At 43.2% G+C, this 26468-nt stretch overlaps 1 protein-coding gene across 1 annotated transcript; it reads right to left on the bottom strand.

Annotated features, from left to right (window-relative positions):
* Positions 1-1443: 1443 nt before the first annotated feature.
* On the bottom strand, positions 1444-18108 carry LOC140647938 (serpin B11-like). Its single transcript, XM_072853172.1, has 7 exons — positions 17938-18108; positions 17605-17673; positions 4819-4947; positions 3400-3517; positions 2927-3069; positions 2016-2183; positions 1444-1848 (listed from the first exon to the last, which is right to left on the bottom strand). Exons 1-7 carry the CDS (start codon positions 18106-18108, stop codon positions 1444-1446), a joined length of 1203 nt encoding a protein of 400 aa, XP_072709273.1.
* Between the last annotated feature and the right edge of the window lie 8360 nt (positions 18109-26468).

Genomic DNA, 26468 nt, shown 5'->3' with positions numbered 1-26468 from the left:
CCAAAAATTTTCATCTCGATTTAGATCCCAGAGAACTGCTCATCACCTAGTCAGGCAAGTAATAGTGGTGGCGTAAGGGAGGGAGCAGGAACACATGGAAGGAAGGAGACAAGGGGAGCAGCACCCTCCTCCTCAGTGGTGTTAGACTGGCTCAGCCACGTCCTAAAACTGCACTTTTAATTCCCTGGTAAAATCAAATGCAAGAGAGAAGCAGTAGGTAAGACTCAGGGTTTACCTATCCTAATGTCAAGTCGTCCAGTGTCTAAACTTAGCACAATGACTATTTAAAAATGGAAGGTAGACTTCAGTGTCACTTACTTAGACAGTTTTGAAAGGATTACCATTATTTTTACCTGCTATATTAGACTATTCCTCTGTCCAGTTAATTCTGCAGACTACTACATTTAATATTTAGTTTGCAGTGGTTTTATTATGATAAATGGAACAAATAAAGGCTACCCATCTAAATACCATCACTATGGATGTTTTTATTAGTTTTTTATGCTGATGAGGAATAAAACAGATGGAACAAGAAACTCATGGTATCAGAGGCACAAAGAAAGAGGGCTGGTTTTTTTAAAAGCAAGAAAGGCTGATCACAGCTTAAAGTTTTATGTGGGAATTAAGTGTCTAATTCACAGCCATCACAGAGTAGGCCTTGTCAGAAAAGACCTTCCATTATTCTGAAACTCTCTTTTTGTTATGTGGAAGTTTATGAGGAAGTTGGAGAACTTTCTAGCACATACAGGGTTTCTCACAGGAAAAAATAAGGAATGGGTCTGCCCTGCTTGACAACAAGCAAGATTACACCAGAAAAGTCTTCTGCTTTCTCTGCTCTCTGAGAAAAAATCCCAGGAGCCTCATTCCAGCTTGAACCATTATGCCCGATAAACATTTAAATGAGAGATCCCACAGGAATACTTTGCTACTCCCATACAAAGTGGCATTTTCCTTGAGACCTATATAGAGATTGGGTAGGTAAAGCTAAAAACACAGAGTACCTAACTTTATCCTTTTAACGCAGATCCCTATCCTCCTGTCTCCTTCATGTGGGAGAATCTATCACTCATCTTTAAGGCACTAAAATCATGGATTTATTGGAGACATGCTACATTAGGGAAGGATCAAAATAAGATTTTCTATGCAGATGTCTCTAGAGGCCTACAGCTCTTTGGCAAATATCACATAGTGTATTTTAAGGTAGATGTCATTTTAGTGAGGCCTCCTAAAAGTAAAACATGCCTGAAGTTGATGTTAGAAAGGAAATAGTTAACTTTTTTAGGTTTTTATCTCTAATTTGGCTCTTATCAGACAGTCTTTTTTACAGCAAATTAACACATTAGGATAAAGCCTAGCGAAAATGTGCTCGTCTTTTGTCCTCAGTGCTTGCCAACACAGATGTTTTAGTGGGGAGAAAGATCTAATTTCCAAAATAACCTCCACTTAAGGGGAGGAATATCTTCCAAAGAAGAGAATGGTGTTGGTTGGGTTGTGTCTGATGAAGAAGAGGAATGGATGGTCAGCTTTGAACTCATAAGAAACTGGACGACACAAAGGCACTGCAACAAGTCCCATGGCACCAACTGCTTCAGTGCCCTCTTCGTTGACTTCCACAAATGACTTCTGGATGGCCTTGGACACAACTAAACCATCTTTCCTAGAGATTCCTGACAAATCAGCTTTTCCCCAGTCAAAAACATTCATCACACCCATCTCCTGGAGAGTTTTGTTGAGAACATAACTTTCCTCCATCTTGAACTGGGGCAGGTACACCTTCACCCTCAGCTGTTGCATCCTAGCCGAGCTAGTCCATCCTGCTAGTTTTTCATACGTGAGGATGCATTCAAGCTGTAAGGCAGTATTGATAATAATGATTGACACCATAATGAACAGAAGGAAAAGATAATAAGGTTCAGTTTTTCCCACTTGTCTTCTGACCACACTGGAGCAATGTTAAAGGAGTGCTCTGTTTGCAGCCCCTTGTGTATGCTACTACAGAGAAAAAGAAGTATTACCTGTTCGAGGCCAGTAAAGTCCTTACAGACCACTTCAGGAAGAAGAATGAACATGCTCAGTTCATTGTTAAAGTATGGGAGCTCTATTACTTTCATTTTCACTTCCTCTATGATGGCCATGTTAAAATAACCTTCTTGAAACATCATCTGCACTGTCCTTTTCTCATTCTGGAACACATGAAACATATTAAGCAGAAAATACAGAAATTATCACTCTGGTTGTAATTGGTTTCAATATTGAGATTAGAGTTCAGTCCAGAAAACATTATTTACACTCGTAACAGGTTTAATGTACTTGTAGCATTGATGTGTTCCTACCTCTTAACTGTAGCTCCGATGAAGTTATCCATTTTAGAAGCATAAAACCTACTTTTCCATTTCCACTGGTGCCAGGTTACTTTACTCACAACTCCCTTGTTATGTCATTCTTTTTTCTGGAATGTCAGATGAGGAAACTGATGCATCTGATGCAACCATGAATCTAAATTCTTCATGAATAATGTATACATTCTCCTGAGATAATTTGTCTTTAGCTCATTTTTTCCTGATAACACTGTTCTGTTGGTAAATGGTAGCAGAGGAACAGAATCCTCAAATTCAGACCCAAAAGCAGACTGTTTTTGACACAGCATGCTTAGTTGCAAAATCCCCAACAAAGTTAGTGCATGTGCTCAGTGACTTTGATCCAACCAGGATCTCAGCTGCACAAGAGCCACTTCTGGTGGGAAGTGATAGAAAGTTACATATGTGGTTATCAAACTGGAGAAAAGATGTAGCTTTCCATTGTTCTAGCTGAAGACCAGTGTTTTGTCTTGGGATAACAGAGAGGAGGAAAGCTCCCATCTGTTGTTATAGGAAATTGACATCTGATTTCCATCCCCCAGCTGTTTCAGTTCCTGCCCATACTGTACCTTGTTCAGTTGGAAATACATTTCCTTAGTGTCTTCTTTCTTAAATTCTACTGCCCACTTTCCTTTAAAATATATAGCATTGACCAGGACAAGTACAGTGGAGGGATCAATAAACCCAGCAGCAAACAGGTCTTTGATTTTACCTTTAAAAATAATGAATTAAAAAGAATTATTACTTTGTTCAGGCAATCAGCTGCATTTGACTATCAATTACTCCTGTAAATCTGAAAAGTAGTATAATGCTGTCAGACAAATAACAAAAAGTTTATGTACAGCTTTTGAAGTCAGGAACTCAAGGCATTTTTGTACTTCTTCCTACATTTATTTCCTATTGAGCAAAAAAAATGCAGTAAGTGTTTAATACATAAAAATCTTGCTATCTTTGAAAAAAAAAGGTGGAAACTGAAATTCAGACATGATATTCCTAACTGGTTGGATTGCCAACCAAACAACCTGCACATATTCTTCTTTACCTTTTGTCTCATTTTCCACCCAGAAGTTAATCTTCTCTCTGGCTTCTTCTTCAGTGTATTTAAAATTGACTGCTTCCAGTTCTGCTCGATAGAATTTCTTTGTGGAATCCAAGTATTGCTGGAAAGTACAAATGACAGAATTTTATCACAACATGATGATTTTTCTAAGACTGATAATTTCATGCCTTCCAGATAATTCCATGTAGTAGATCAGCAACCAAGGAATGAGTAAAACAGGCATATATATATAAAAAAATCATTGAATTAACTCAAGCGTGCAGTTTTTAGAGAGAGATTATTTATAAAAAATCATATTTGAAAATATATTTTTCTGTATTTTCAAGCTGTACTGAACAGCAGAAATGTCTCAGCACAGTAAAAAATATCTAAGACCAAAACTGAGTACCTTTCTTTAAGTTTATGTATCATTGTTATGCTGCCTGTCTTCCCCCAGCCACCAAATGAAGAAGGTTGCCTTATTTTGAACAAATAACTGGGACTGATAATATGACAATGAGATATGTGTGCGTGTGTATATATATATAACTCTGTGTAGATACATATACTGTAAAACTTATAATTTGTATTAAGCATAAAAATTTTCCAGGCTGCTGGTCACCTTTTTCTGGCTCTGAAAATCTCTCTTTACCTAGACTGCAAAGTTTTGGAAGCAAGATGAAATCTTGACTTGGAAAGAGAAAGGTGGTTAGACACATAAAACAGCACTGTTCCTAGCAATACCCTTACAAACGCCTTACGTCTGGTTTCCTGAGGAAATTATTTGTATGCACTTGCATTGCCTGGGCTGTCAGTGTTCCACATGAAATGTTCTGAGATGGTAAATTCCACTTAAATTAGACTAATTGACAAAAATCTCAAAGATGCTACCTTCTTCTAAGCCTTGTTTGAAAAGGCAGCAGGAATCAGAGTCCTGTATTTGCAGACTCTGAAGGAAAGGTGGAAGAGTGAGTACAATCATTTTATTAGAAACAGAGAAGACACCGGGGGAGGAAAAAAGTCTTCTACTGGTCACAGAGTTTTGTTCCTTGGATAGAAATGATCCAGCATTTTGTGCCAACTTTGTTAGACACCAAGCGTGTGTAGCAAGCATATATTGACGGTGATTAATGCTATCACATTTTCTGGAATGCCCAGGGAGAGCTGTTATCGTAGATCTGTTTCTTTATATAAAAGCTTTTAAGTCATGGCTTCCTAGTGCTCTGCTGTTCCCAATGTCTAAGTGCTGGGCAACTGAGATGGAGAGGCTCCCTGACTGCAAGGGCTGTGGAGTGCAGTCATTTGACAGCACACCCCGACAGCACCGCTGTGTTTCACTTCCCTTTGTACTTTACCATGGAAGAAATTCTGCTGAGCTCGTAACTCCCAGGAGCTGTTAAAATGGACACCACGGCCACTTACCTGGAAGAACGGATAAGTAATTTCTCCAAAGAGCCTGTTGGCAATGGTGAGAGAGCAGCCTGGTCTGGGTTCACTGACTGCAGCTAACAGAGCCTGGAACTGGGAATGGACTCCTTCAGCTTCTTCGCACTTCAAACAGGAAAACAGAAGTTTCTTAGTAGGCTTGAGCTTTCCTATGCAAAGCTGGGCCTGAGGGTGAAGTGCACCCTCCCTCTGTACAAGAAGCCTGGCTCCAGCCAGTTGATATTGCATCAAGGCACCACCTCCAAGCTCCCCCTGTACCAGATGTACAGAATGACAAAATGATTCCCCTTCACGCCCACACCAGTCCCCCTCCAAATCACATTGTATCCTACAGTGCTTGCTCTGTGCACACTGAGCTGAAGTCTGCTGGCTTAAAGCCTGGGAGGAGCAAGCTCCGAGGTGCCTTTGGCATGCCCCGTACACAAACCTTTGCAGGTGGCAATTTAAGCACTTATCACATTTTAGATTGCTACTGCTGTTTTGGTTAGAAACCTGTAATGAGAAGGCTTAGCTGTTGAAATGTGTGATTTCACAAGGCCCCTTCAATAACTAATAAAAGAGCAGTAATAAGCAGGTCTGCAAATCTAGACAGAGAGCATGCTCAGCCCTGTGGTGCTTTCTGATTCAGTGACAGTTTGCAAGGAAAAAGGCTGACAAACCGGCACCTGTTGCTTCATCTCAGAGCTGCAACTGTGTCTTACCTTCTCGGAAGGGTATCTGTTTCCCTGGCTTGCAGTGCTCAAAACTTCACTGAAATGAAATACCTGCAATGTAAACGTTGGGTGAATGCAGCTGAGTGACAGTACCTCAAAGCTAAAACAGAGCTAAAACAGCCTATCCCAAAACAGTCAGGCACAGTAAATGTGGAAAGTCCAGTTGTCCTTTATCATGAGATTGTTGCAAGTGAACAAGAAGTTTTCATAAAGGGTGAGCTCATTAAATCTTTCTTCTTGGAGTGATACCTCCAGAACACTTTCTTTAGTGCTGATGTATTCATTGAATGATCAATTACTGTAATAGTGTTTAGTCTGAAAAAGTTTGGTGTTAGGAATAGCGTAAGAGAGGGGGTTTTTAAAGGTATGCTTGCACATCAGACCTGTGGATGCTTTGGAACCATATCAGATGCTACTGTCAGCCTCTTGGCTCGTATCTTGGCACCCTCTCCTTTTCAGAGCAAAGGAAACCCACCTTCTCAATCTGTTGCAGTGTGTTGCCCCTGGCTCCAAGGACAACCATCCCAAAGGCAGCTGAGAGACTTAGCGGGGAGAAGAAGATGTTTTCATTTCTTTTTATTTTGCTCAGCTCTCTGAAAAAGTCAAGACAGAACTTGGCATTGGCTGTGCTGAGAGAGCACATTGTGGCACTGTGATCGCCTGCAACAAGGGAAACAAAGATTTAGTCTTCTCATCCTTACGCCTGCTAAGCTTAGATGCCTTGGTAGAGGTAAGGTTTTCTGCAGTAGCATGGCTGAATTGTTCAGCACGTCACGGAAGATTCCTGACTCGCCACATCTGGGATTTCACAGTGAACTTCAGGTTGAAACAACTCATCTGAAAACCAGCACCCTGAATGGCAGGAGAAACACATTTTCAGAAACAGTATTCTGAGTTCAGCTGTTTCTCCAGCTCAAGCAATAGCTACGGCTTTGTCACTTAGCACTAACCTTGTCCTAACCACAGTCCCAGCTCACTTTATGTCCCAATCTTTCTTGCCTTGAGTCCTCTAGGCATAGCACTTATTAATTACACCCCTTGATCATACCTCACCTCTGTGTCTCTCTCTAAAACCTTTGTGCGTATTAATCAGCTGTGCCTCACATACTGTGTCCTTCTAAGGCTGGTTGCTTAATTAACATTTGACAGAAAACTGAACTACGGATAGGCTCACTTAGCAAGATTTTCAACAAAGGCACATTGTGTATTAGTGGAATATTCTAGTCATATTTTTTACTTTAACTGCAGCTTTAACAATTTTCCCAGATATACTTCAGTTATGATCACAGTTATTACTAGCAGTTGATCTTGAATGTTCTGCAAAACTCTTCACATCTTACACCTAGGACAGAGTTCCTTTCTTATGAAAGTCTTTTCCCAGTGTCTTCATCCAAAAAAGTGATGCAGAGGCATCTGATCCCTTAGAAAGTCAGTTCAGTATTTTAGAGTTTCTACTATTCTAAGTAATTTTTGGTTTGATTCTTACTGAGATTGAATAACTTTCTCCATAGATGTGGAAGATACTTTTCCCCCATTACACAAGAAGAATTAAATTATCCATATAAATATTTAAAATATGGAATAGTGTAGAAAGATTATGTTCTTATAAATTACCAATCTAGATCAAGCGGAAGAAGTGGGAAAAGGTTTGGTTTTAATCTTCTTTTAGAAGCACACCTGGTAAAGCCATTGTGGAAGTTAAGCACAGCTTCATCACAGAGCATATATATTTTAATGTATTGCAAAACATTGCACAGCATCTTGAAAATATTCTCACTTCCTCAAAATATGTTACATACAGTATATATGTGCTAAGCAGATAAATACATCACTAATGCACATATCAATCTTTAGACATTTCATAGTTATGTCATTTGTAACATAAAGGTTAGAATTAAAGGTCAGGGAGATACTTACCTTCTCCTCAGGACTGATGGTGTCAACTTGACTGTTGAGCTTGATGACAGGGCTTCTGGAGCAATGGGATATAAAGCCATTGCCACTCCCAGTGGCAGCATAGTTTTCATTCATGATGAATCACATTCCTGTCTGTTGCAAGTAGTTAGTATAGTTAGGGGACCTTTTGTGGAATCTTGAATTTTTCCTTATCCCCAGGAGTTCAGAAAGAAGTCACCATTTCAAATGCATACTGACATGTAAAAAAATTCTACTTAGTTATAAAAAAGAAAGCAAACAAATAGAAACAAAGGAGTTTTCAGGTGTTTTACCTGTAAAAAAACAAACTCTACAAAATTTGGTGTGTGTTGCTGTCAGAAATGGCACCACAGAATGCAAACACATATATTTTCGTAATAGAAATTAATTACTAAAACCTCTGCAGGTAGCACGGTAGCAAGGGAAAGAAAAATATAAAAGTACCTATTTTGCCAATTGTGATGTGAGGCAGTAGTTCCAGAGTGGAGGTAGGGCAATTCCCTTTGCCTGCTCCAGTTCTGTGCTTCTGAAGACTTCTGTCTTAAAGATCCCTTCCAGGAAGCTTTCCTTACCTGTTTTCTTCCTCTACTGGAAATTTAGTCCTTAATGGAGAAGAGGAATCTAGCCATTTATTCCAGAGTTTGTTGAATATCCAACAGCTTGGACAAACAGTAGCTCGCTTTCATTTGCACGACATCCTAGAAGAGCGGGCCCAGTGCATGCGCAGCACGACTGTGCCAAGTGAGCACAGTGGGTATGCTGCAGCTTAGCACTCTGCAGTTGTTGCAGTGATGCGGCACAGATTGTGTGTGTGCATTCGTGTCAACCACACCGCATGTGCAGATGGGATGCTATGCTTCCTGCAGAGACACTGCAGTTAGGGGCTCCCCATGCATCATCTGCATTTTCTTTGGTTTTCCAGGTGGAAATATGAGGGTCCCGTTCCTCTCCTGGGGATTCCTGATATTTCTACTGTGAGTGGGGAAGGCATTTGTGGCACAAGGGGCAAAACACAGAGAAGCTATCCCTGTCCACATAGTCTTCTTTTAAAACCTTGCATTCTGCGGATGTGTTTACAAGAAAGCTGGATGAGTTTTGTCCAGGCAGGCTTTCCACAAGACACTGATGTGTCAGCTAAGTTTAGCCCAGGACTTCTCATTACTCCTCATTTTTATCAGCGACTCTGAGGAAGCCTGGTCCTTGCCTTATATTGCTTCGGCAAGGCATAGGCAGCAGGGACAGAGCAACCTAATTACAAGAAGTAGTATGTTTCTGGGGTTATTTTCCTGAAAAAAAATCTTCGTTCACATTTCGGTTGATATTGTGTGTGGGTGGGCAAGTATTTGCATGAGTGTATGCAAGCAGAAACACTTATAACACTGTTTTGTAAGAGGTACTTAGTTATCACTACTAACATATACTTACATATCAACCCAATCAAATACTAGGCTTCTCTGGTGTTTAGGAAGCTCTGAAGGCAGTTTCATATCAGTCATAAGATACTCATGGGTTTATTTCTTCTCTGGTGTGAATTTTCTCATACCTTTTTCTTGGAAGAAAGAGAAATTAAAAACATGCTGTTCATTCAAGCCCTGAGAAGAAGTGGGTTAGACCTGCACAGAAGTTGCCTGAAGGGAAGAAAGCCATGGAGTCTAGTTTCGCTTGCTTAATCTTGGGGCAAGAAAACTTCCCAAAGAAGTGTCTGTTTTGCTTTCCCGATTTCTGCTGAGGAAGTGGCTGCTCTTCACACGGTCACTTCAAAACCCAGCTCCTGAGCCTGTTCCTCACGTCGTTGCCTAAAGGAAACTGCAGAGCGGAACCAGGCAGATGCTGTTCCCTTTCCTGCAGTGGTGGGCTGTTCTCTGCATTGTGTTTTTGGCACTAGGCACAGCACAGTTGGAGGAAAAATGTTGTGGAATATAAGAGGGGAAAGTATGCAAGTAGGAGCAGCAAGATGTAACAGCTCTAAGTCAGAGTAGCATTCAGTCATCTCCCACAACAGAAGAAGGGAGATGGTCTTCAAGCAGCAAGACACAACTATGTATTTCTCTTTCAGGAATACTAGCAATTTTGAATCCGAATTAATATACTGAATGTAAAATTATGATCCTGGAGCACAATAAATCATGTCCTTTAGGCACAGGGGTGTGTGCTAGAGCCACAAGGCCCCTTAAAATTCATTCTTCTGTGTATGAATCTGTCAAGATGAAGTTCAAGTTATCTAATATGCTAGCAGAGTGAAACACTACACTCCTAGCCCTGCTTAGTTTTCTGATACTTTTGCACTTGTCTTAACTGTCTTAAATGAACAGGTTTCTTTGCTGTTGTTATTCCTCTGTTTCTGTTCCTATTACATTTTGAATTATCCTGTCACTCCATTGCTCCAATTTATGGAGGTTTGTTTTACATGGATTATTTTCTGTCAGTGGTTAAATTATAACTAATGAAGTAGCTGGACGGGCGTTAATTCCCAGAAAGGGACATTTTCTGCTGCTCTTCTAGTCTCTTCCTTTGGTATTTTCTGCTCTTCTAGGTTAGTATAATGCAGGTTAGGGACAGGTTTAAACAGGCATAGCTCTCTAATGGGAACGTCTGGGAAACACAGGAGTTTTTGTTCAAGTAGATTGAAGGATCTCCTGCATTGTAGATTCTGAGGAGACTCGGTAGACAAACATCTGCTGGGAAAGTCAAAGCTACAGCTCATCCTGCCTTTGCACAGGGAGCTGGACTAGGACTTGCAGCACCCCTCTCAACCCTGTGACTCCCTTCTTGGAATAATGCAAACCTTCATTGCTGGCCAGAGGAAAATGAAGCAGATTGAAGATGGTCATGGTAGTCTCAGAATCAGGAGACTCTCTTTATTCCTTTCCAAGGATAAGCCTCCTAACAGAAAAGGATAAATAACAGGAGGATTTTTTCAAAAGGTTGCTGAGATGTATTGTGTGGAAAGGAAGATGAACATGTGAAAGCACTGCAAGTACAAAAGAAGTGACAGATTTTGTTTCAGATGACAGTTACACTACTCTGGAGAGAATACAGATTTCAAAGACAGCCTGTTTAGCTGGTGGTCAGGTGCTTGTCATGGTAAAGTTGCTTTCAGGCACAGAGGAGTGGATCACAGACTGAGCTGCTTCCTACTCCTAAAGTTCCCCACATTTAGATAAGACTGTGAATAGTGCCACATCCTTAGGGACAAGTTTTGTTCAGCACTGTTTACCTGTTTGTGGTCATTTTGGCTGAAAGTCTCAAATTTTTCCTTCACTTGCCAGGGACATTTCTATTACTGTTTCTGATGGCCTTGGGGCCAGGACCAAGGGAATGAAGACTTCACTACATGATTTATAAATCACAAAGAGTTCTGATGAGATGGACAAGATAAGCGTAGGAAGTCCAAAATGAGGAACAAGAGATCCACTCGGTCATGTCAATCAGCAGAACACAATTTCACAGCAAGAAGCAACGACTCACTCTGTACAGAACAGACCATCAGCATGTCCCTTGTGATTATTCTTTGCTGCAAGTGGACACACTGCAGTAAGCCTGGATGGCTGTAGTTCTCCCTTGGCTTTTTTCTCACCGTTTGCAGCCATATGCTTCCCTTGCTGTCAGTGTCTGCAGGATGCAGCTGGGAAGCAGATTCTTGTTGAGGAACCAGAAGCTGATCTCAAGCTTGACAGCAAAGGCTCTTCTTGTCCCTTTCATCTGACAAAATGCACATTCTGCTACCACTCTGAGACTGCTTAGGTGGTAATTACAGAGTACGTGATGTGTCTGAGGTTGCCTGTGAGTAAAGGTACCATTGGATAGGTAGGGTTGCTAAATAACAAGAACAAAGCAAGGACTCCTGTGGTTTTCACTGGGCCAAGGACCAAGAGGGCCCACCCTATTAGCCAGACATTTGCTGTGTAAGCATCACAAAAAATAACAAACCTTCTGCATCATATCAGAGCAATTAGAGTGATAAAGCATCTGTGGTGATCCACAGCAACTTTAGCATGACAGAAAAATACCTCTTGAATTTGATGAAGAAGTGGGAGAGACTTCAGATGTTGCTGATGGTCTCAGCTCTTTTGGGAAGCACCACGTGAGCAAAGTCTGATATTAATTCCTGTGATTTTCAGGCTGTATGAGTCAAGAACCCAGTGAAAAGCACGTATCACCTTCTAAATTGCACTGCTGACTCTCCAATACTGAATTTATTGGCAACAGAGTGCAGGAATTGATGAGTGTCAACTTTGCAGAGACTTGGGCCACCTCATGCTGGTCATTCAACTTGCTGGGGAAGAGGTGAGCCCAGCACTGTTTTTTTCCACCTGAACTTCTTTCTGCACCAGAAGTCTTCCTGTGATTGCAATGGACCCCTTTACTCTCCAGGGAGATTTAGACATGATGCAAAAGAGCATCCAAAAATTCTTCATCTTTGATTCACTTACCAGCATCCAAAACAAAGCTCTAGCAACGCAGCCAGTTCTGCCTGTTGTACCTTCTCTGCTCACACCTTTCTCAGCTACTCATGAGCCATAACTAACAGGAAATTACATTTGTAAGCAAGGATGTCTGCTTGTGTCTTCTTGACTGGCTTCCACAGAGTAAGGGGTTATGGCTAGACAGATAAATATTTCTGCATGATGCGCTTATTTTATAATGCCAGCTGATCCAGTCTTTGTGACCGATCTCATTTACGGTATCTCTGGATATCATTCCTTTGTGGCAGTTTAAATCATTTTATAAGTCAGGTCTTTTTACCTAAATAACAAATGCAGCATTTTTTAAAACTGAGAGTTACAGAATGTCCATAAATTTTCCTCTCCTAGCTCTGCCTCAGGTAGTTAAACTTCCATCCATCTCAATGCATAGCTTTTCTTGTCAGCCAGCATTGTGGGGTGCAGTGATGAAGATGGTAGAAAACTTCCTTTGCATTTTAAAAAAGGGGCTGTTTTTCTATATTGATTAACCACTGGAAAAGATAATAGATATTTTCATGCAATGGAGCTGTTGTCTGGGGGTTTTGAAAGTGCAAAAGACACTGATTTGCATTTTGAAGTTCATTCCTACAAAGGTAGCAACTGGTTACATTTTTTTTTTACAATGAAATGTATGCATGAATGAAAATTCTGCTGAGATGAAACATCAGGATTTTGGCATTTCAGTCTAGGCAACAGTTAATAGATGATATTGCAGTGGTCTCTCTGGACATCAGTTCTTATTATCTCATTGCTGAGGCCCTGATAATCCTCCAAACCAGTCATGCTGCAGCCCAGAAAATGACAAAAACCCAGAGCACAAATTCAAAGTGAAACTTGCTTATCATAATTCTGGTGGACTTTGGGGTGCTTCAAGTGACAGAAATAGGAGTTAGGCATGTTTATGCACTTGTGACAAGGAAATTCCTTGGTTTTTATCACTTAAGCATTTCTCCTTAGAATCCTCAAGCTTTTTTCAATGCTACTGAGGACATTGGAGAGCAATAAACTCTCATCACAAACATTTATTGTTTCATCACTGATAGAGGCATAGGTAATATCATAGAAGAAGCTGTATCTTCAGAGAATTGGGGATTACCACAAGAATTTATACAGTGCTAATTTAAATGAAATTTGGTGAGGAATTCCCAAATATTTTGGAGAACGCAACACATTCAACACAGATCGGTGTTCATTTTCACATTGTTCTTGGAGCTGAGTTGTAAAGAACAAAGGACTGCTCGGAAACAATTTGTACCTGAAGAAATGGGAGAGACTTACTGCAAAATCTGCATTCAGCCACTGGCCACAATCTACATGGTGTGCAGACTCCTTCTTCTGGGGCTCTGGTATCCAACCATGGAAAATACAATGGCTGAGTGACGGTTTTAGTATAGAAGAAGCTGATAATAAATTCTGTTGTCCATATGGCAAATGAAGTTTCCAAGAGTAACATGTGCAAAAAAGGAATGAAAAATCTTTTCCCACCAACAGATCTTGTAATAACTCTGAACAGATACATTGAGCAAATCTCTGTTGTTCTTTTACAGCTCCCTGTAGCCATTAATTAGCTTTCATTGGAAATGACAGAAATGTGTGGCTGGAAGGAGCCTTGAGATTGTCTAGTGCATCTGCTGCCCTAAGGCAGGATCAAAGATATCTAGATTACAGTTGATAGGTGTTTGTTGAACCTGTTTTTAGAAGCTTCTAGACAAAGCGTTTCCAAAACTCTGCCATGCTTCAGTGCTTCCTTATCCCTGGAGTTTTAACTCATCTCTGTCCTAAATCGTCCTGACTGTAAATTAGAACAGTTACATCCAGGCATCTTTAAACTTTGACATATGCTACTGGCAAAGTCATACAAATGCTTATTAGTCAATTAATTCTTTGCACAAGACGTAGTGTTTGGGAGTGTCTCCCTGGTCATAAAATGTAATTATTGTAGATGTACTCATGACCAAGAACTTATTACTACACTAATCATACTACCCAAAACACTGTGGGTATTGTTAGCTACTGAGCTACTTCAACAAATAATGGACTTGGAAACCTGAGACGCCCTTCAGGGCTGCTCAGCCCTGTAGAGCATTGTATAATTTTCACAATTCTGAGGTGAAAGGTATTGCTTTTGGCCATCAGACTGGATGTTAAAAGTAATTGTTCTTCCTCATTCCCATGGCCATCCTTGTGGTACAGTTTCCATAGCTAGCCAAATTATGCAGTTGCTTGGTAGTCTAATATATTATTAGCATAAAAGTTAGTGTGGGGATGTTCTTGCCAGTCGTTACAGCTAGTGAAATCAGATGTATTGTGGTCCAGAAGTGGAGTGTAAGTGATAGCCAATATTGTGCACATATTGTTAGTGACCGAGTTTCTGAAAACAAAATAAAATTTGGAAATACCCTTCCCAAGCTGTCAAGCCATGTATAGGTGTATAATTTGAAAACACCGGGTCAAATTTTCAGCCAATGTAAACTGATTCAGCTCCAGAGGAGGTATGAAAAGAGAATTTGTTCCCATGGAAAAAGGCTTTTCTTCAAGGCCAGGGAATAATGTGGACATGCAATGGTATGTTTTCCCCATCCTGCCATGGAATTTGTAAAATATATCATTTCATCGTTCTGCAATTCAAATTCCCCATCTCCATGCCTGGGGTAACCAAGGACTACTGAACTGTCCTGAAAATAAAGTACTCTACATCTCTCCACATTTCTGCTTTCTCTCAGTTGCACTGATTTTTACCATTGATAAAGTTGTTGTTCTCATATTATCCTGGATAAACTTTGCCAGCCTCTTCATTTCTGACCTGCCTGTAACCCAGATACATCACCTTTCCAAAGAGTCTATCGACAATGCTGAGGGAACATGTGGCACCAGCTTTGCCAAGGGCAGACAAACGCTCCTGGAACTGAGAATGGGCTCCTCCTGCTTCTCCACACTGCAAGCAGGAGGGGAAAGCTTTACAGAATCACAGAATCACAGAATCACAGAATCGTATAGGTTGGAAAAGACCTTTAAGATCATCAAGTCCAACCGTAAACCTAACATGACCAAGACCACCACTACACCATGTCCCTAAGCACCTCATGCAAAACATCTTTTAAATACCTCCAGGAATGGTGACTCAACCACTTCCCTGGGCAGCCTGTTCCAATGCTTGATAACCCTTTCAGTGAAGTAAAATTTCCTAATACCCAATCTAAACCTCCCCTGGCGCAACTTGAGGCCATTTCCTCTCGTCCTATCACTTGTTACCTGGGAGAAGAGACCGACCCCCACCTTGCTACAACCTCCTTTCAGGTAGCTGTAGAGAGCAATAAGGTGACCCCTCAGCCTCCTTTTCTCCAGGCTCAACAGCCGCTCCTCGTAAGACTTGTGCTCTAGACCCTTCACCAGCTTCGTTGCCCTTCTCTGGACACGCTCCAGCACCTCAATGTCCTTCTTGTAGTGAAGGGCCCAAAACTGAACACAGTATTCGAGGTTCAGCCTCACCAGTGCCGAGTACAGGGGCACGATCACTTCCCTAGTCCTGCTGGCCACACTATTTTTGATACAAGCCAGGATGCCATCGGCTTTCTTGACCACCTGGGCACACTGCTGGCTCATATTCAGCCGGCTGTCAACCAACACCCCCAGGTCCTTCTCTGCTGGGCAGCATTCCAGCCACTCTTCCCCAAGCCTGTAGCATTGCATGGGGTTGTTGTGGCCCAAGTGCAGGACCTTGCACTTGGCCTTGTTGAACCTCATACAATTGGCCTTGGCCCATCGATCCAGCCTGTCCAGGTCCCTCTGCAGAGCCTTCCTCCCCTCAAGCAGATCAAGACTCCCACACAACTTGGTGTCGTCTGCAAACTTACTGATCCCTTTGTCCGGATCATTGATAAAGATATTAAACAGGACTAGTCCCAACACCGAGCCCTGGGGAACACCGCTTGTGACCGGCCACCAACTGGAGTAAACTCCATTCACCACCACTCTTTGGGCCCGGCCATCCAGCCAGTTCTTTACCCAGTGAAGAGTACACCCATCCAAGCCATGAGCAGCCAGTTTCTCCAGGAGAATGCTGTGGGAAACCGTGTCAAAAGCTTTACTGAGGTCCAGATAGACAACATCCACAGCCTTTCCCTCATCCACTAGGCGGGTCACCTTGTCGTAGAAGGAGATCAGGTTGATCAAGCAGGACCTGCCTTTCCTAAACCCATGCTGGCCGGGCTTGATCCCTTGGTTATCCTCTACATGCCATGTGACAGCACTCAGGATGATCTGCTCCATCAGCTTCTCCGGTACCGAGGTCAGGCTGACAGGCCTGTAGTTCCCCGGGTCCTCCTTCCGGCCCTTCTTGAAGATGGGTGTCACATTTGCTAACCTCCAGTCAACTGGGACCTCTCCAGTTAGCCAGGACTGCTGGTAAATGACGGAAAGCAGCTTGGTGAGCACATCTGCCAGTTCCTTCAGTCCTCTCGGGTGGATCTCATCAGGCCTCATAGACTTGTGAGTGTCTAAGTGGTGTAGCAGCTCACTAACCATTGGGGCTCCATTCTGGTCCCCGTCCCTATCTTCCAACTCGGGTGGGCTGGGTAGCCAGAGAACAACTGGCCCTACTATTAAAGACTGAGGCAAAGAAGGCATTAAGTACCTCAGCCTTTTCCTCATCCTTGGTCACTGTGTTCCCTCCCCCATCTAACAGAGGCTGGAGATTCTCCTTAGCTCTAAAGGAGAGCTGCTAATGTATTTGAAGAAGTATTTTTTGTTGTCTTTTACGGCAGTAGTCAGATTGAGCTCTAGCTTGGCTTTGGCCCTTCTAATTTTCTCCCTGCACAACCTCGCTACACCTTTGTAGTCCTCCTGACTTGCCTGCCCCTTCTTCCAAAGGTTGTAGACTCTCCTCTTTTTCCTGAGTTCTAGCCAAAGCTCTCTATTCAGCCAGGCCGGTCTTCTTCCCCGCTGGCTCATCTTTCGGCACCTGGGGACAGCCTGCTCTTGTGCCGTTAGGACTTCCTCCTTAAAGACTGTCCAGCCTTCCTGGATTCCTTTGCCCATTAGGGCTGCCTCCCAGGGGACCCTCTCGACCAGTCTCCTAACCAGGCCAAAGTCTGCCCTCTGGAAGTCTAATGTGGCAGTTCTGCTGACCCTCCTCGCCACTTCTCCACGTATCAAAAACTCTATCATTTCATGATCACTCTGCCCAAGACGGCCTCCAACCATCACATCGCTCACAAGTCCTTCTCTGTTTGTGAACAAGAGGTCCAGCGGGGCATCTTTCTTTAGCAAGATGCTCTCCCCTGGAGCTCCACCCATGTATCTTCAGGCTGAAATCACAGTCACTCTCTCCACATGCACTTGTGGGGCCAAGGGGCATACAAACACATGTCTGGGCTTCCTGACCATCTGAAGTCGCACACTTGTCTCCCCCCGCTCCTGTAATTTCCACCTTGAAAAAGGATCATCCTGTTTAAATCTGGCAACACTTTACGCAGCAAAGCAACGAGGTCTCTTCTGCACGTGCACACAGGTTTCAGAGTTTGATGAGAACAGGGCTGAACTCTGCTCTGGCTGTGCTTTTGGATGAAGTGCTTCCATTTAGCAGGTAAGTCTGCCTTGCCCTGCTTCATTTCATGCTACAGTTCAATGTTATCACACAGTTCAGATACTATCTCCTTTCCAGTGGTGCTCTTGGTTCCTGGACTTGCCATGCTCAGCACCTCGTGAATATGAAGCACCTGCGGTATAAATGCAATATAAATCTATGTAAATAGATTAACAAAGACACAAAGAATGCATTGAGGCTGCACTGGAGCCTCGCAGGCACTGCAAGTCAGATGAGCGTGTTTGGAAAGGAGAGCTTTGACACCTGTAGCTGCCACCTCTTACAGTTTGCTGTTTGTGAAGAACATGGCCTGGACTGCCCGAAGGCTCCTGCCTCTTTTCCATTTCCAAATGTAAGCCTCTAATAGCAGTTCCCAGGAAAAGGGAAAGAAACTCACCTTTTCTGTCTCTTCGTCTGTGTTGCCTCCGGCACCCAGCTGGACCATGCTCAGGGCAGCTGAGATGCTCAGAGGGGAGAAGAAGATATTTTCATTTCTTTTTACTTTGCTCAGCTCTTTGAAGAAGTCCAGGCAGAACTGGGTGTTTGCTGCACTGAGGGAGCCCATCATGGCATGGCCAAGGCCTACAAGAGGACAATTATGTAATCCGTCTCACAAACATTGCCATGGTCAGAGCACACGGTGTGGGGAGAGTTGGAAATGCAGAGCCTTTCTCAGGAATCTCAGCACCCCAAGCACCAACTCGCTCCTGGGAGAAGGTTTCAGACCACGCTTAGCACTTCATAGCAAAGTGCACCCCAAACCCTGACCGGAACAACCACCTCTGGGCAAATCACCCCTTTAGTCATACTCTTGCTCTTCCCCTGTCTGCTCCAGCTAGCTCCACACTCACTTTCATGCCCTCGATTTTTTTTTCTAAAGGCTGTACACTGTGTAAATACGGTCACGTAGTCAACATCCTGTTTTTCTTACAAGAACTGCTACATGTATTAGAAGCATTGATCAACCTTCAGACACTGTGCTTCACTGAAGTATATTGTATAAAAGCTTTTTTTGTTTGTCTGTGGTGTAAAACATGAAGCACATTGTATGAAAACAACCAACAGAGAGACCAGCGAATTGGCTTGCCAAGTCATAGCCAAACAACAATGTGGAAAGACCTTCCTCTACCTCCTGAATTTGAGGTAGCAAGTTCATACAGGTCCCAGTACTTCTAAGATCACTGCCTTGCTATTTAGCTCCTTTTGCCTTTTAAGGGAATTACCAAATTCCCTCCTGCAGTTGAGCGGGCTTGTTCACTCGAGCAAAGAATTTGGCTACATACTTCCTACATCCTGGGATTGTCACGTCCATGAAATGTGGAAGTCAGCCCTGTAGGCAGAAACACCGCAGCCTGCCTTTGTGCATGGCTGCAACACACTTTGCTCCCCTCCAGCTTCTGTTTTCAGCACTGTTGCTACCCTGAGGAAAGCTAAAGCTGAGAAAGTTACCTTCTCCTCAGAAGAGCTGACTCTGACAGCTTCTTCGCTGATGGAGGGCGGTGTCCTGCCCCACTTTATATCAAAACCAACCACTGTGTAGCCTGGATCCCTACCCAGTTTGTTTCTGAAGAAGGAGCATGCCTGGGGAAATCAAGGGCTGACAGACAAGAGTACCAGGAGAATGGCTTTTCACGTCCCACAGCAAAGTGGGAGACACAATCCAGTCTCTTCTGGTTTTCACTCTCTGAAACAAGTAGTGAAAGAAGAAAATACATCTTTTTCCCCGCCCAGAGAGGAGGCACCCTGTTGATGCTGCTGCATCTCATTAGCTTGCTCTGCTGAATCGTCTCAAAGATGTGGCAAGCATCTGCAGAAAGCATACAGTAACAGCAAGAGGGGAACAGAAACAAATCAGAAAATAAGAGTCTGATATACAGCGTTCAGAGAGGCACCTCTCCCTCTCCCTGAAGTACTTATGTGCATCTGATAACCTCTCTCTTGATAGTCCCACAGCAGATGATAGAGCTGCGCCCATAACTACAACATGTTATTTCTTCTTTAACCCAGGCCTTCCCGGAGAGGTGCAATGATCCAGACTGTGCCCCAGCAGCTTCTCTGCCTGAGGGCTGTGCTTAGCTGGGGCTGCCTCAGCACGGGCACTTGGTCTGTCTTGGGGATCTCAGCATGTTTTTCTTCCTGTGTCAGCAAGAGCCAGAGAGCGGAGGGAGCACATGGTGGCCTTCAGCAGCATATCCCAAACCTGAGTTTTGAGCATCTTCTGGACTGTGGGTCAGGAGGTGGCAGGCCTAACCAAGTGCTACAGGACCTGGTCCAGAGGGCAGAAGGATTCCCAGTTACGCAGCTTTGGGAACAGATCTTGGCACCAGCATGCTCCCATATGGTGAGAATTGCAGGGAACAGGCTTTTTCCATTGACCAGGAGAAGGGCAAGAGGAGGTGAAGTGAAGGCACCACCAGCCCCGCTTAGGAGAGCTCAGTATGGCCAGCACTGCTGGTCATGTGCAGGGAAGCACCCTGAGCTGGAGCAGCTCCTTCGTCCAGACTGGTGCTCCTTGCCCCTCCAGGGCTGGCTGTGGATTTTCCCCAGGACACCACAGAGTTAGACACTGCAACAGGAGCACTTTCAGCTGAGGTGCTCAGCTCTGAATATTTCCTGCTGTACTCCAGCTATGGGTCTGGTTTCCTAATCGCTAGGGCTAGCCCACATGTTTCAGCAGAACTGTGTGGGGAGCTTGAGGCACGGATGGTTTGGGCTTGAAATGCATGTGGGGCTCATGAGGCTTTTGTGGAGCTCCACGGTCAGTGTCAGTCTGCACCTCTGGATGGCTTGCACAAAACAACAAGCAAAAAAGGCAGCAAGGTGGAGTTGCTCCTGTCTGGGGGCACAGGGGATACACCAAAGGCCGCTGGGTACGTCTTCCAGGATCCTTCATATTCATCATCATTCATGAACAAGGAAACGGGCACCACGCTGCCAAAGCACTTACTTGTCTTTTGACCCTGGGGGCTGTTCTGCTTCACGAGCAGCAGTCAGCTTTTTCACAATGTTTCCCCCTGGTGTCTCAAGCCTGGTTATGGGCTGAGCACCGTGTTTATTTTAGGCCAACAGGCACTGTGCTCGGCACTGCTCCGGGCAGAATATCGTATTTCCCACAGAAGACCACAGCTGACTCCATTGAGCAAAATGCAGCTAAGCCCCCATATAGATATTACATGATGACTGCATTAATATAATCTGAAAATATGATTTGGGGGACTTTCCCCTGGAAACTCTGGAGTGAGAAAGCCTTTCCCCTTAGTGGTCGCCTCTCTACCGTTTAGTGAGATAATTTCTCACTCGGCAGGCTGAGGGCTGTGGAAGAGGCAGGACTGGCCATTGCAGCCTGTGTTTGGGACTGCTTCGTGCTGACAGATTGCAGGGGAGAGAAGTGACAGGCAGCAGAGCGGGCTGCGGTGGGGGTCTCTTGGAAAAGGAGCTGGCCGGGGGGTGAGCGGAGGCAGAGCTGCGGCGGGGGCTGCGAGGCTGCAGGCTGCACTGAGTGCTGAGCCAAAAGCTAGCTGCCTCGCGAGGCATTGCGCAAGAAAAGAAGACATCCATCTGGATATGCAATAGAGGTCCTTCAGCAGTGCTTTTCCAGCATGTTTAAAACTGTCAGTAAGTGTATGGAAAAGCTGGACCCTGTTTCCAAGCTGTAGCAGTCAAGTGAGGGAGTAATGTGAAACAATCCTGGAGCCGTGTAGGTGGCAGTGCTCTTATACAAAAGCTGTGACACACCATCTCATAACTGAGAATATATAATTTCATGCCTGAGGAATCAGATGAAAAAGCTGCTCAGCAGCACCCTCTGAAGAGCTGAAAGGAAGTCACAACTGAAGTACTTTATTCACTATTTTCTTTTCTAGGCAGATACTAAGAAAGTGAGGAAAAATTCATGCTATCAGAAAGATATAGACCAAAATATTTCTATATCATTATTGTTAGGATACTCGCCCACATATAGATACTTTTTTCTGTGTTACTGGATTAAAACAAGAATACTCCTGGGAGCAGAGACTGGAAACCAGAACTCATCTACAATACCGTTATTGAACTGCAAAGTTATCAGTCCTTGAGTTCTCTTCTCGTGTCGTTAAGCTGCATTCATTCAAGTAAGGGCTTCAAAAGGAAGGTGGGCAGTTTTCCCACCCAGCCTATGATAAAACCTAGTGCCTAGTAGTGCTTGGTGCATCCTCCTGGGAGACGCAGGCTTGAATACCAGCGAGGGTATGGGATACACTGAAGTCAGGCCCTTCACCTGAGCCACATTAATTTCTCCACTACAGAAGTTATGTACCATTTCCACTTAAAAAAATGAAGTCACTCTAACGGCATTTTCAGGGAGCTCTATTTGAATAGCTTGCGCAAGGTCTGCTTTGAATGCATTCACTAGATGTTCTCCAGGGACTTGCGCCTCATTCCACCTCATTCCTGAATTTCAACATGAGCAAAGCACCTCATTGTACACATCAAGGCAGTTGAGAGCAAGCAAAGAAAAATGCTAGCTGCTAGAGAATTTACAAAAGGTGAAAATAAAATGCCTACAAATTTTGGATGCTTCCACATGCATAGGAAAAGAGAATTTTTATTTCAGATGGCTTTTTGGATGTACATGCTTAAAGCCAGCCTATGTTCCGTTTAGGAGAGCCTGATCATTATTTTAGTGTTGCTTATCCTTTTAAAGCCATCTATAATTCTGTGCATTAAACATGTTATTCACTGATCCTCCATTACATATACACAGAAAAATACAGTTAGGAAGTGTGACTTCTGAATCTTGTTTTTATAAAGCCCATGAATACTATGATGTGGTACCTGCTAGAAGTGATTATAATTCCATATAGAAAATGAGCATACTTTACCAAGAAAATAAAATCAAGGATTTGCTAAGAGACAATTTTTTAACGAATATGGAAAATACAACTCTACATTATCCTGTTGCCATTACTGTGTGACTGATGGTACAGCTGGAGTAGAATAGCACCTTGTACAGTACAGAAGGCATGAAACTATTTATGTTAACATCAAGGCCAGCCTTTGATGTGTGGTAATGTTATATTGTATCAAATATGACATTATTATAATTAATAAATTATAACTGTATAAAAGTTAAACTATTTATAATTATAATAAATCAATGTCATAAATTATGTACAATTTATATTGTACATCATACCGTGGTTGAACATTGAATGTTAGTCCTGATAATCTGTTTATAATACCTTGTGCGGGTCTTAGCCAGAAGATGCTAACTAGTAGCACTGCCATCCAGCTACTCTTCAGTCAGATTGCATATTTCTTCCCTTGCTGCTCTGTTCACAGGGAACAAGCCACAGTATTATCTGAATATAGATAGACACTACTATATAAGTTTACTCTGCTAAGCTGACTCTACTGGGCTAATGGAATAAAATATGGTATAACGTGGAAGTGTCCTGGTTTCAGCTGAGATAGAGTTAATTTTCTTTATAGTGGCTGGTATGGGGCTATGTTTTGGATTTGTGCTGAAAACAGTGTTGATAATACAGAGATGTTTTAGTTGTTGCTGCACCAGTCAAGGACTTTTCAGCTTCCCGTGCTCTGCCAGGTGCAGAAGAAGCTGGGAGGGGACACAGCCAGGACAGTTGATCCAAACTGACCAAAGGGCTATTCCATACCATATGACATCATGCTCAGTATATAAAGCTGGGGAAGAAGAAGGAAGGGGGGGATGTTTGGAGTGATGGCGTTTGTCTTCCCAAGTAACCATTACACGTGATGGAGCCCTGCTTTCCTGGAGATGGCTGAACACCTGCCTGCCCATGGGAAGGAGTGAATGAATTCCTTGCTTTGCTTTGCTTGCGTGCGTGGCTTTTGCTTTACCTATTAAACTGTTTTTATCTCAACCCTCGAGTTTTCTTACTTTTGCTCTTCCGATTCTCTCCCCCATCCCACCAGGGGGGAGTGAGCGAGCGGCTGCGTGGTGCTTAGTTGCCAGCTGGGGCTAAATCATGACAGGAAGTTAAAAAAAGAAGAGAATTCAAAGCATTACTTCTGGATGATTTTCTGAAACCATCCAAGAAAGTGAGCTGGCACTTCCATACGTGTGTTGGAAGTGTGGGATGGGTGGTCCATGAGAAAGGTGATGGAAAGTTGATAAATACTGGAAGGGAGACTGGAAACTGGAAGTTTTACAATGTGTCAGACATTTTTTTGTAGGGTTGGGGAGATAAGAATATTTCTAAGAAATCAGTGACAGGATTGTTTCTAAACATAATTTGATTACTGTTAGTATTTTTACTAATTATACTGCTGTGTTCAGTCCTAAGATCAGAAGGAATTACTATACTTATCATCTGAGTTTCTGTCTAAAATAGATTAGTCTCTAGCAATCCATAACACCAAGGCCAAAACCAAAAATTACTGAGAACCAAATTCTGAGAAGTTCACAGGACAACTTAGGAAATAACAGGTCAAATAAATCCTGCAAAGTAGCTTCTCTTGAAGTGTACCAGTTGAACCTTTTCTGGCTTATTTTTTAGCCTTTGGGGTAAAGCTTTCCCCAAGAGTTAAATCAGTGTTTAAGCTTTCTACAGCAGTACCTCTGGGGCTCTTGACTCCTCTGGAAATTTAAGTATGCCATCTTTATTAGATTTGAAATACATGTTGAACTGGTTTCTAAAGTAAAGTTTAACTCTCTTTGAAGATGAGTGAATAATACAAATAGTTGTGTACGGGGTAGGCATTTCACTTTACTGCTCACATGGTACCGACTGATTTTGTGATTTAAGGGCCAAATTGTGGCCCTTCCCTCAGCTGATACCAGGGAAGAAGTGAGTACCTAATTCAGTGAGATGATGAGCACCACATGACAGAGCATCCACAGCTGCTAATGAATCATCTAGGAAGGGCTGTGGCCCCACAACTTGGAGATGCAAGATGAAACACTGTGCAACCGGAATGCACCGTGCCAAGTTTCAAGAGGAGCAGCAGAGACTTGCTGTGTAAATTTCTACTGCCACCGCTTGCCTCGCACGGAGAGGAAACCACACACAAAGTTAGCTCAGACCAAACACAAACATTAAAAGTGACAGTGTGAAAGTGAAAATTTCAACAGTGATCATGTCTCTAAACCCAGTCTCAGGCCACGAGCACTGAAAAGTGGTATTTCTTCACCTTATAGCTTAAAAGCTATATATTTTGCCAATAACCGTTATTCCAATCACAGTCAAGTTTCTCCCACTTCCAGTTCCAGACAGGAGTAGGAAAGCAAGGCAGATCCTACACAGTTCAGTAAGTATAACACGGGATATTAAAGTCAGGAGAATTTGAGATTTTAAAATGTGCATGTATGGTTTGGGTCTAAGACACAATACCTAATAACTCTTCCATTTTTTACTGACTGAGGTATTTTGTGATACAATGTGGTTACTATAAACTAGTTTGACCAGCTGTAAATCAGTAACCGACCAGAGCTGAGTGGGGTTAGCCAAATTCAGCTAACCAGTGTGCAAGACACAGAACCACAGAATGGGGTTTGGGTTGAGGGGGACCTTTAAAGATCACCTAGTCCAACTCCTGGGGCTCGGGGCAGGGCAGCAAACGCATCTGAACCTTGCCATTTGCAAAGGGGATGCATGCTTCCCTGGTGAGCTGCTCGCTATGGGGAGAGAAGAGGCATTGGACCTTGTTTGCATGGATGGGGATTGGCGGAGAGAAGCACTCCTTTCGGCAGAGTGTGCACCGAGGGGGAAAAAATATGTAAAAAAACCTATGTTGCATAGGCATTTGGTTTTTTCCTTCACAACTCGAGTCTTCTTTTCATAGTTCATGAGATTGTGGCAGTAGTAAAACTGCTGCCATGGCACGTACCAGAAACGGCCCGGCCGCATCTCTTACACCGCACAGGGCTCACCACACATCTTCACAGCTCCCATGCTCTGGTGGCACAGGAACGGCCCAGCTTAGCCGGTGCTAAACGGAGACTTTTATTGCAAACCTCCCTCCCTATTTGCTTCACTTTCAGGACTAAGCTCCTGCTTTCTTCACTGGTGGCAAGTGCACATCCATCCCCCTGCTAACCCACAGTGTCGTCAGAAACTCCTGTTTTAACTCAAGGGTGCCAGAAAAGGATATGCTAGGGGTTGGGGACTGTATACTCATTTCTGAGAAAAGACGGGAATAAAGGGAAGGTTTTTTCCCCTGTGGGGTTTGCCACTTCATCACAGGAATCCCTGTGCCTGCATTTTCAGAAACACTGTTGATTTTTGAGGTTGCAGTGCTCAGAACGTCCCCAGGGAATGTAAACACTGTACGATGACAGCTTTAGGGAACAAAAACATCATCTAATACGCAAACTGGGCTGCCGGCCTCCAGAAGGGAAACAGGGACACAGCCTGGAGAACTACTGCTGCAGCTGTACTGCAGCTTCAGATCAGACAGTCAAGAGTAGTTTGTCTGTTTGACTCTTCTACTGTCCTGCTCCTGTCTGTTCTTGCTCAGTTAGCATTCACTCTTATTTCCTAGACTTTCTTGTCCAAAGGGCCCCAGGTAACATATGATGCATAAGCTATGGTAATCATGAATGCAGAACATGAGGGTGCTTTACACCCAATTATAAGGCAAACGGCTAATGTATATTTTCCTTTTCATGGGTCATAAAGCACGTTGCAAACATTAATTTGTTAAACCTCATGCAGAATCCCTCTGAGGAAGATGTTACTTAACGTTAAACCAGCAAATTAGCAGTAATGTCTCCCTATCAGTCAGCAGCAAGTTTTATTCTTCTCCCACAGACTAAAAACCTTCCCAGGTTATGTTTAACTGTGATTTCCATTATTTATACTGCCCTTTACAAAACCTTTCTTCATTTCTCAGAGCACGGAGAGAGCCCTGTCTTTCAGATCTGCATCTCAGATCATTAAAATTCACCAGACAGCAGCATGCGAGGAA

The sequence above is a fragment of the Ciconia boyciana genome, chromosome 2, assembly GCF_034638445.1.
Source record: "Ciconia boyciana chromosome 2, ASM3463844v1, whole genome shotgun sequence".
Lineage (NCBI taxonomy): Eukaryota > Metazoa > Chordata > Aves > Ciconiiformes > Ciconiidae > Ciconia > Ciconia boyciana.
This window is presented reverse-complemented; position numbering and strand designations above follow the sequence as displayed.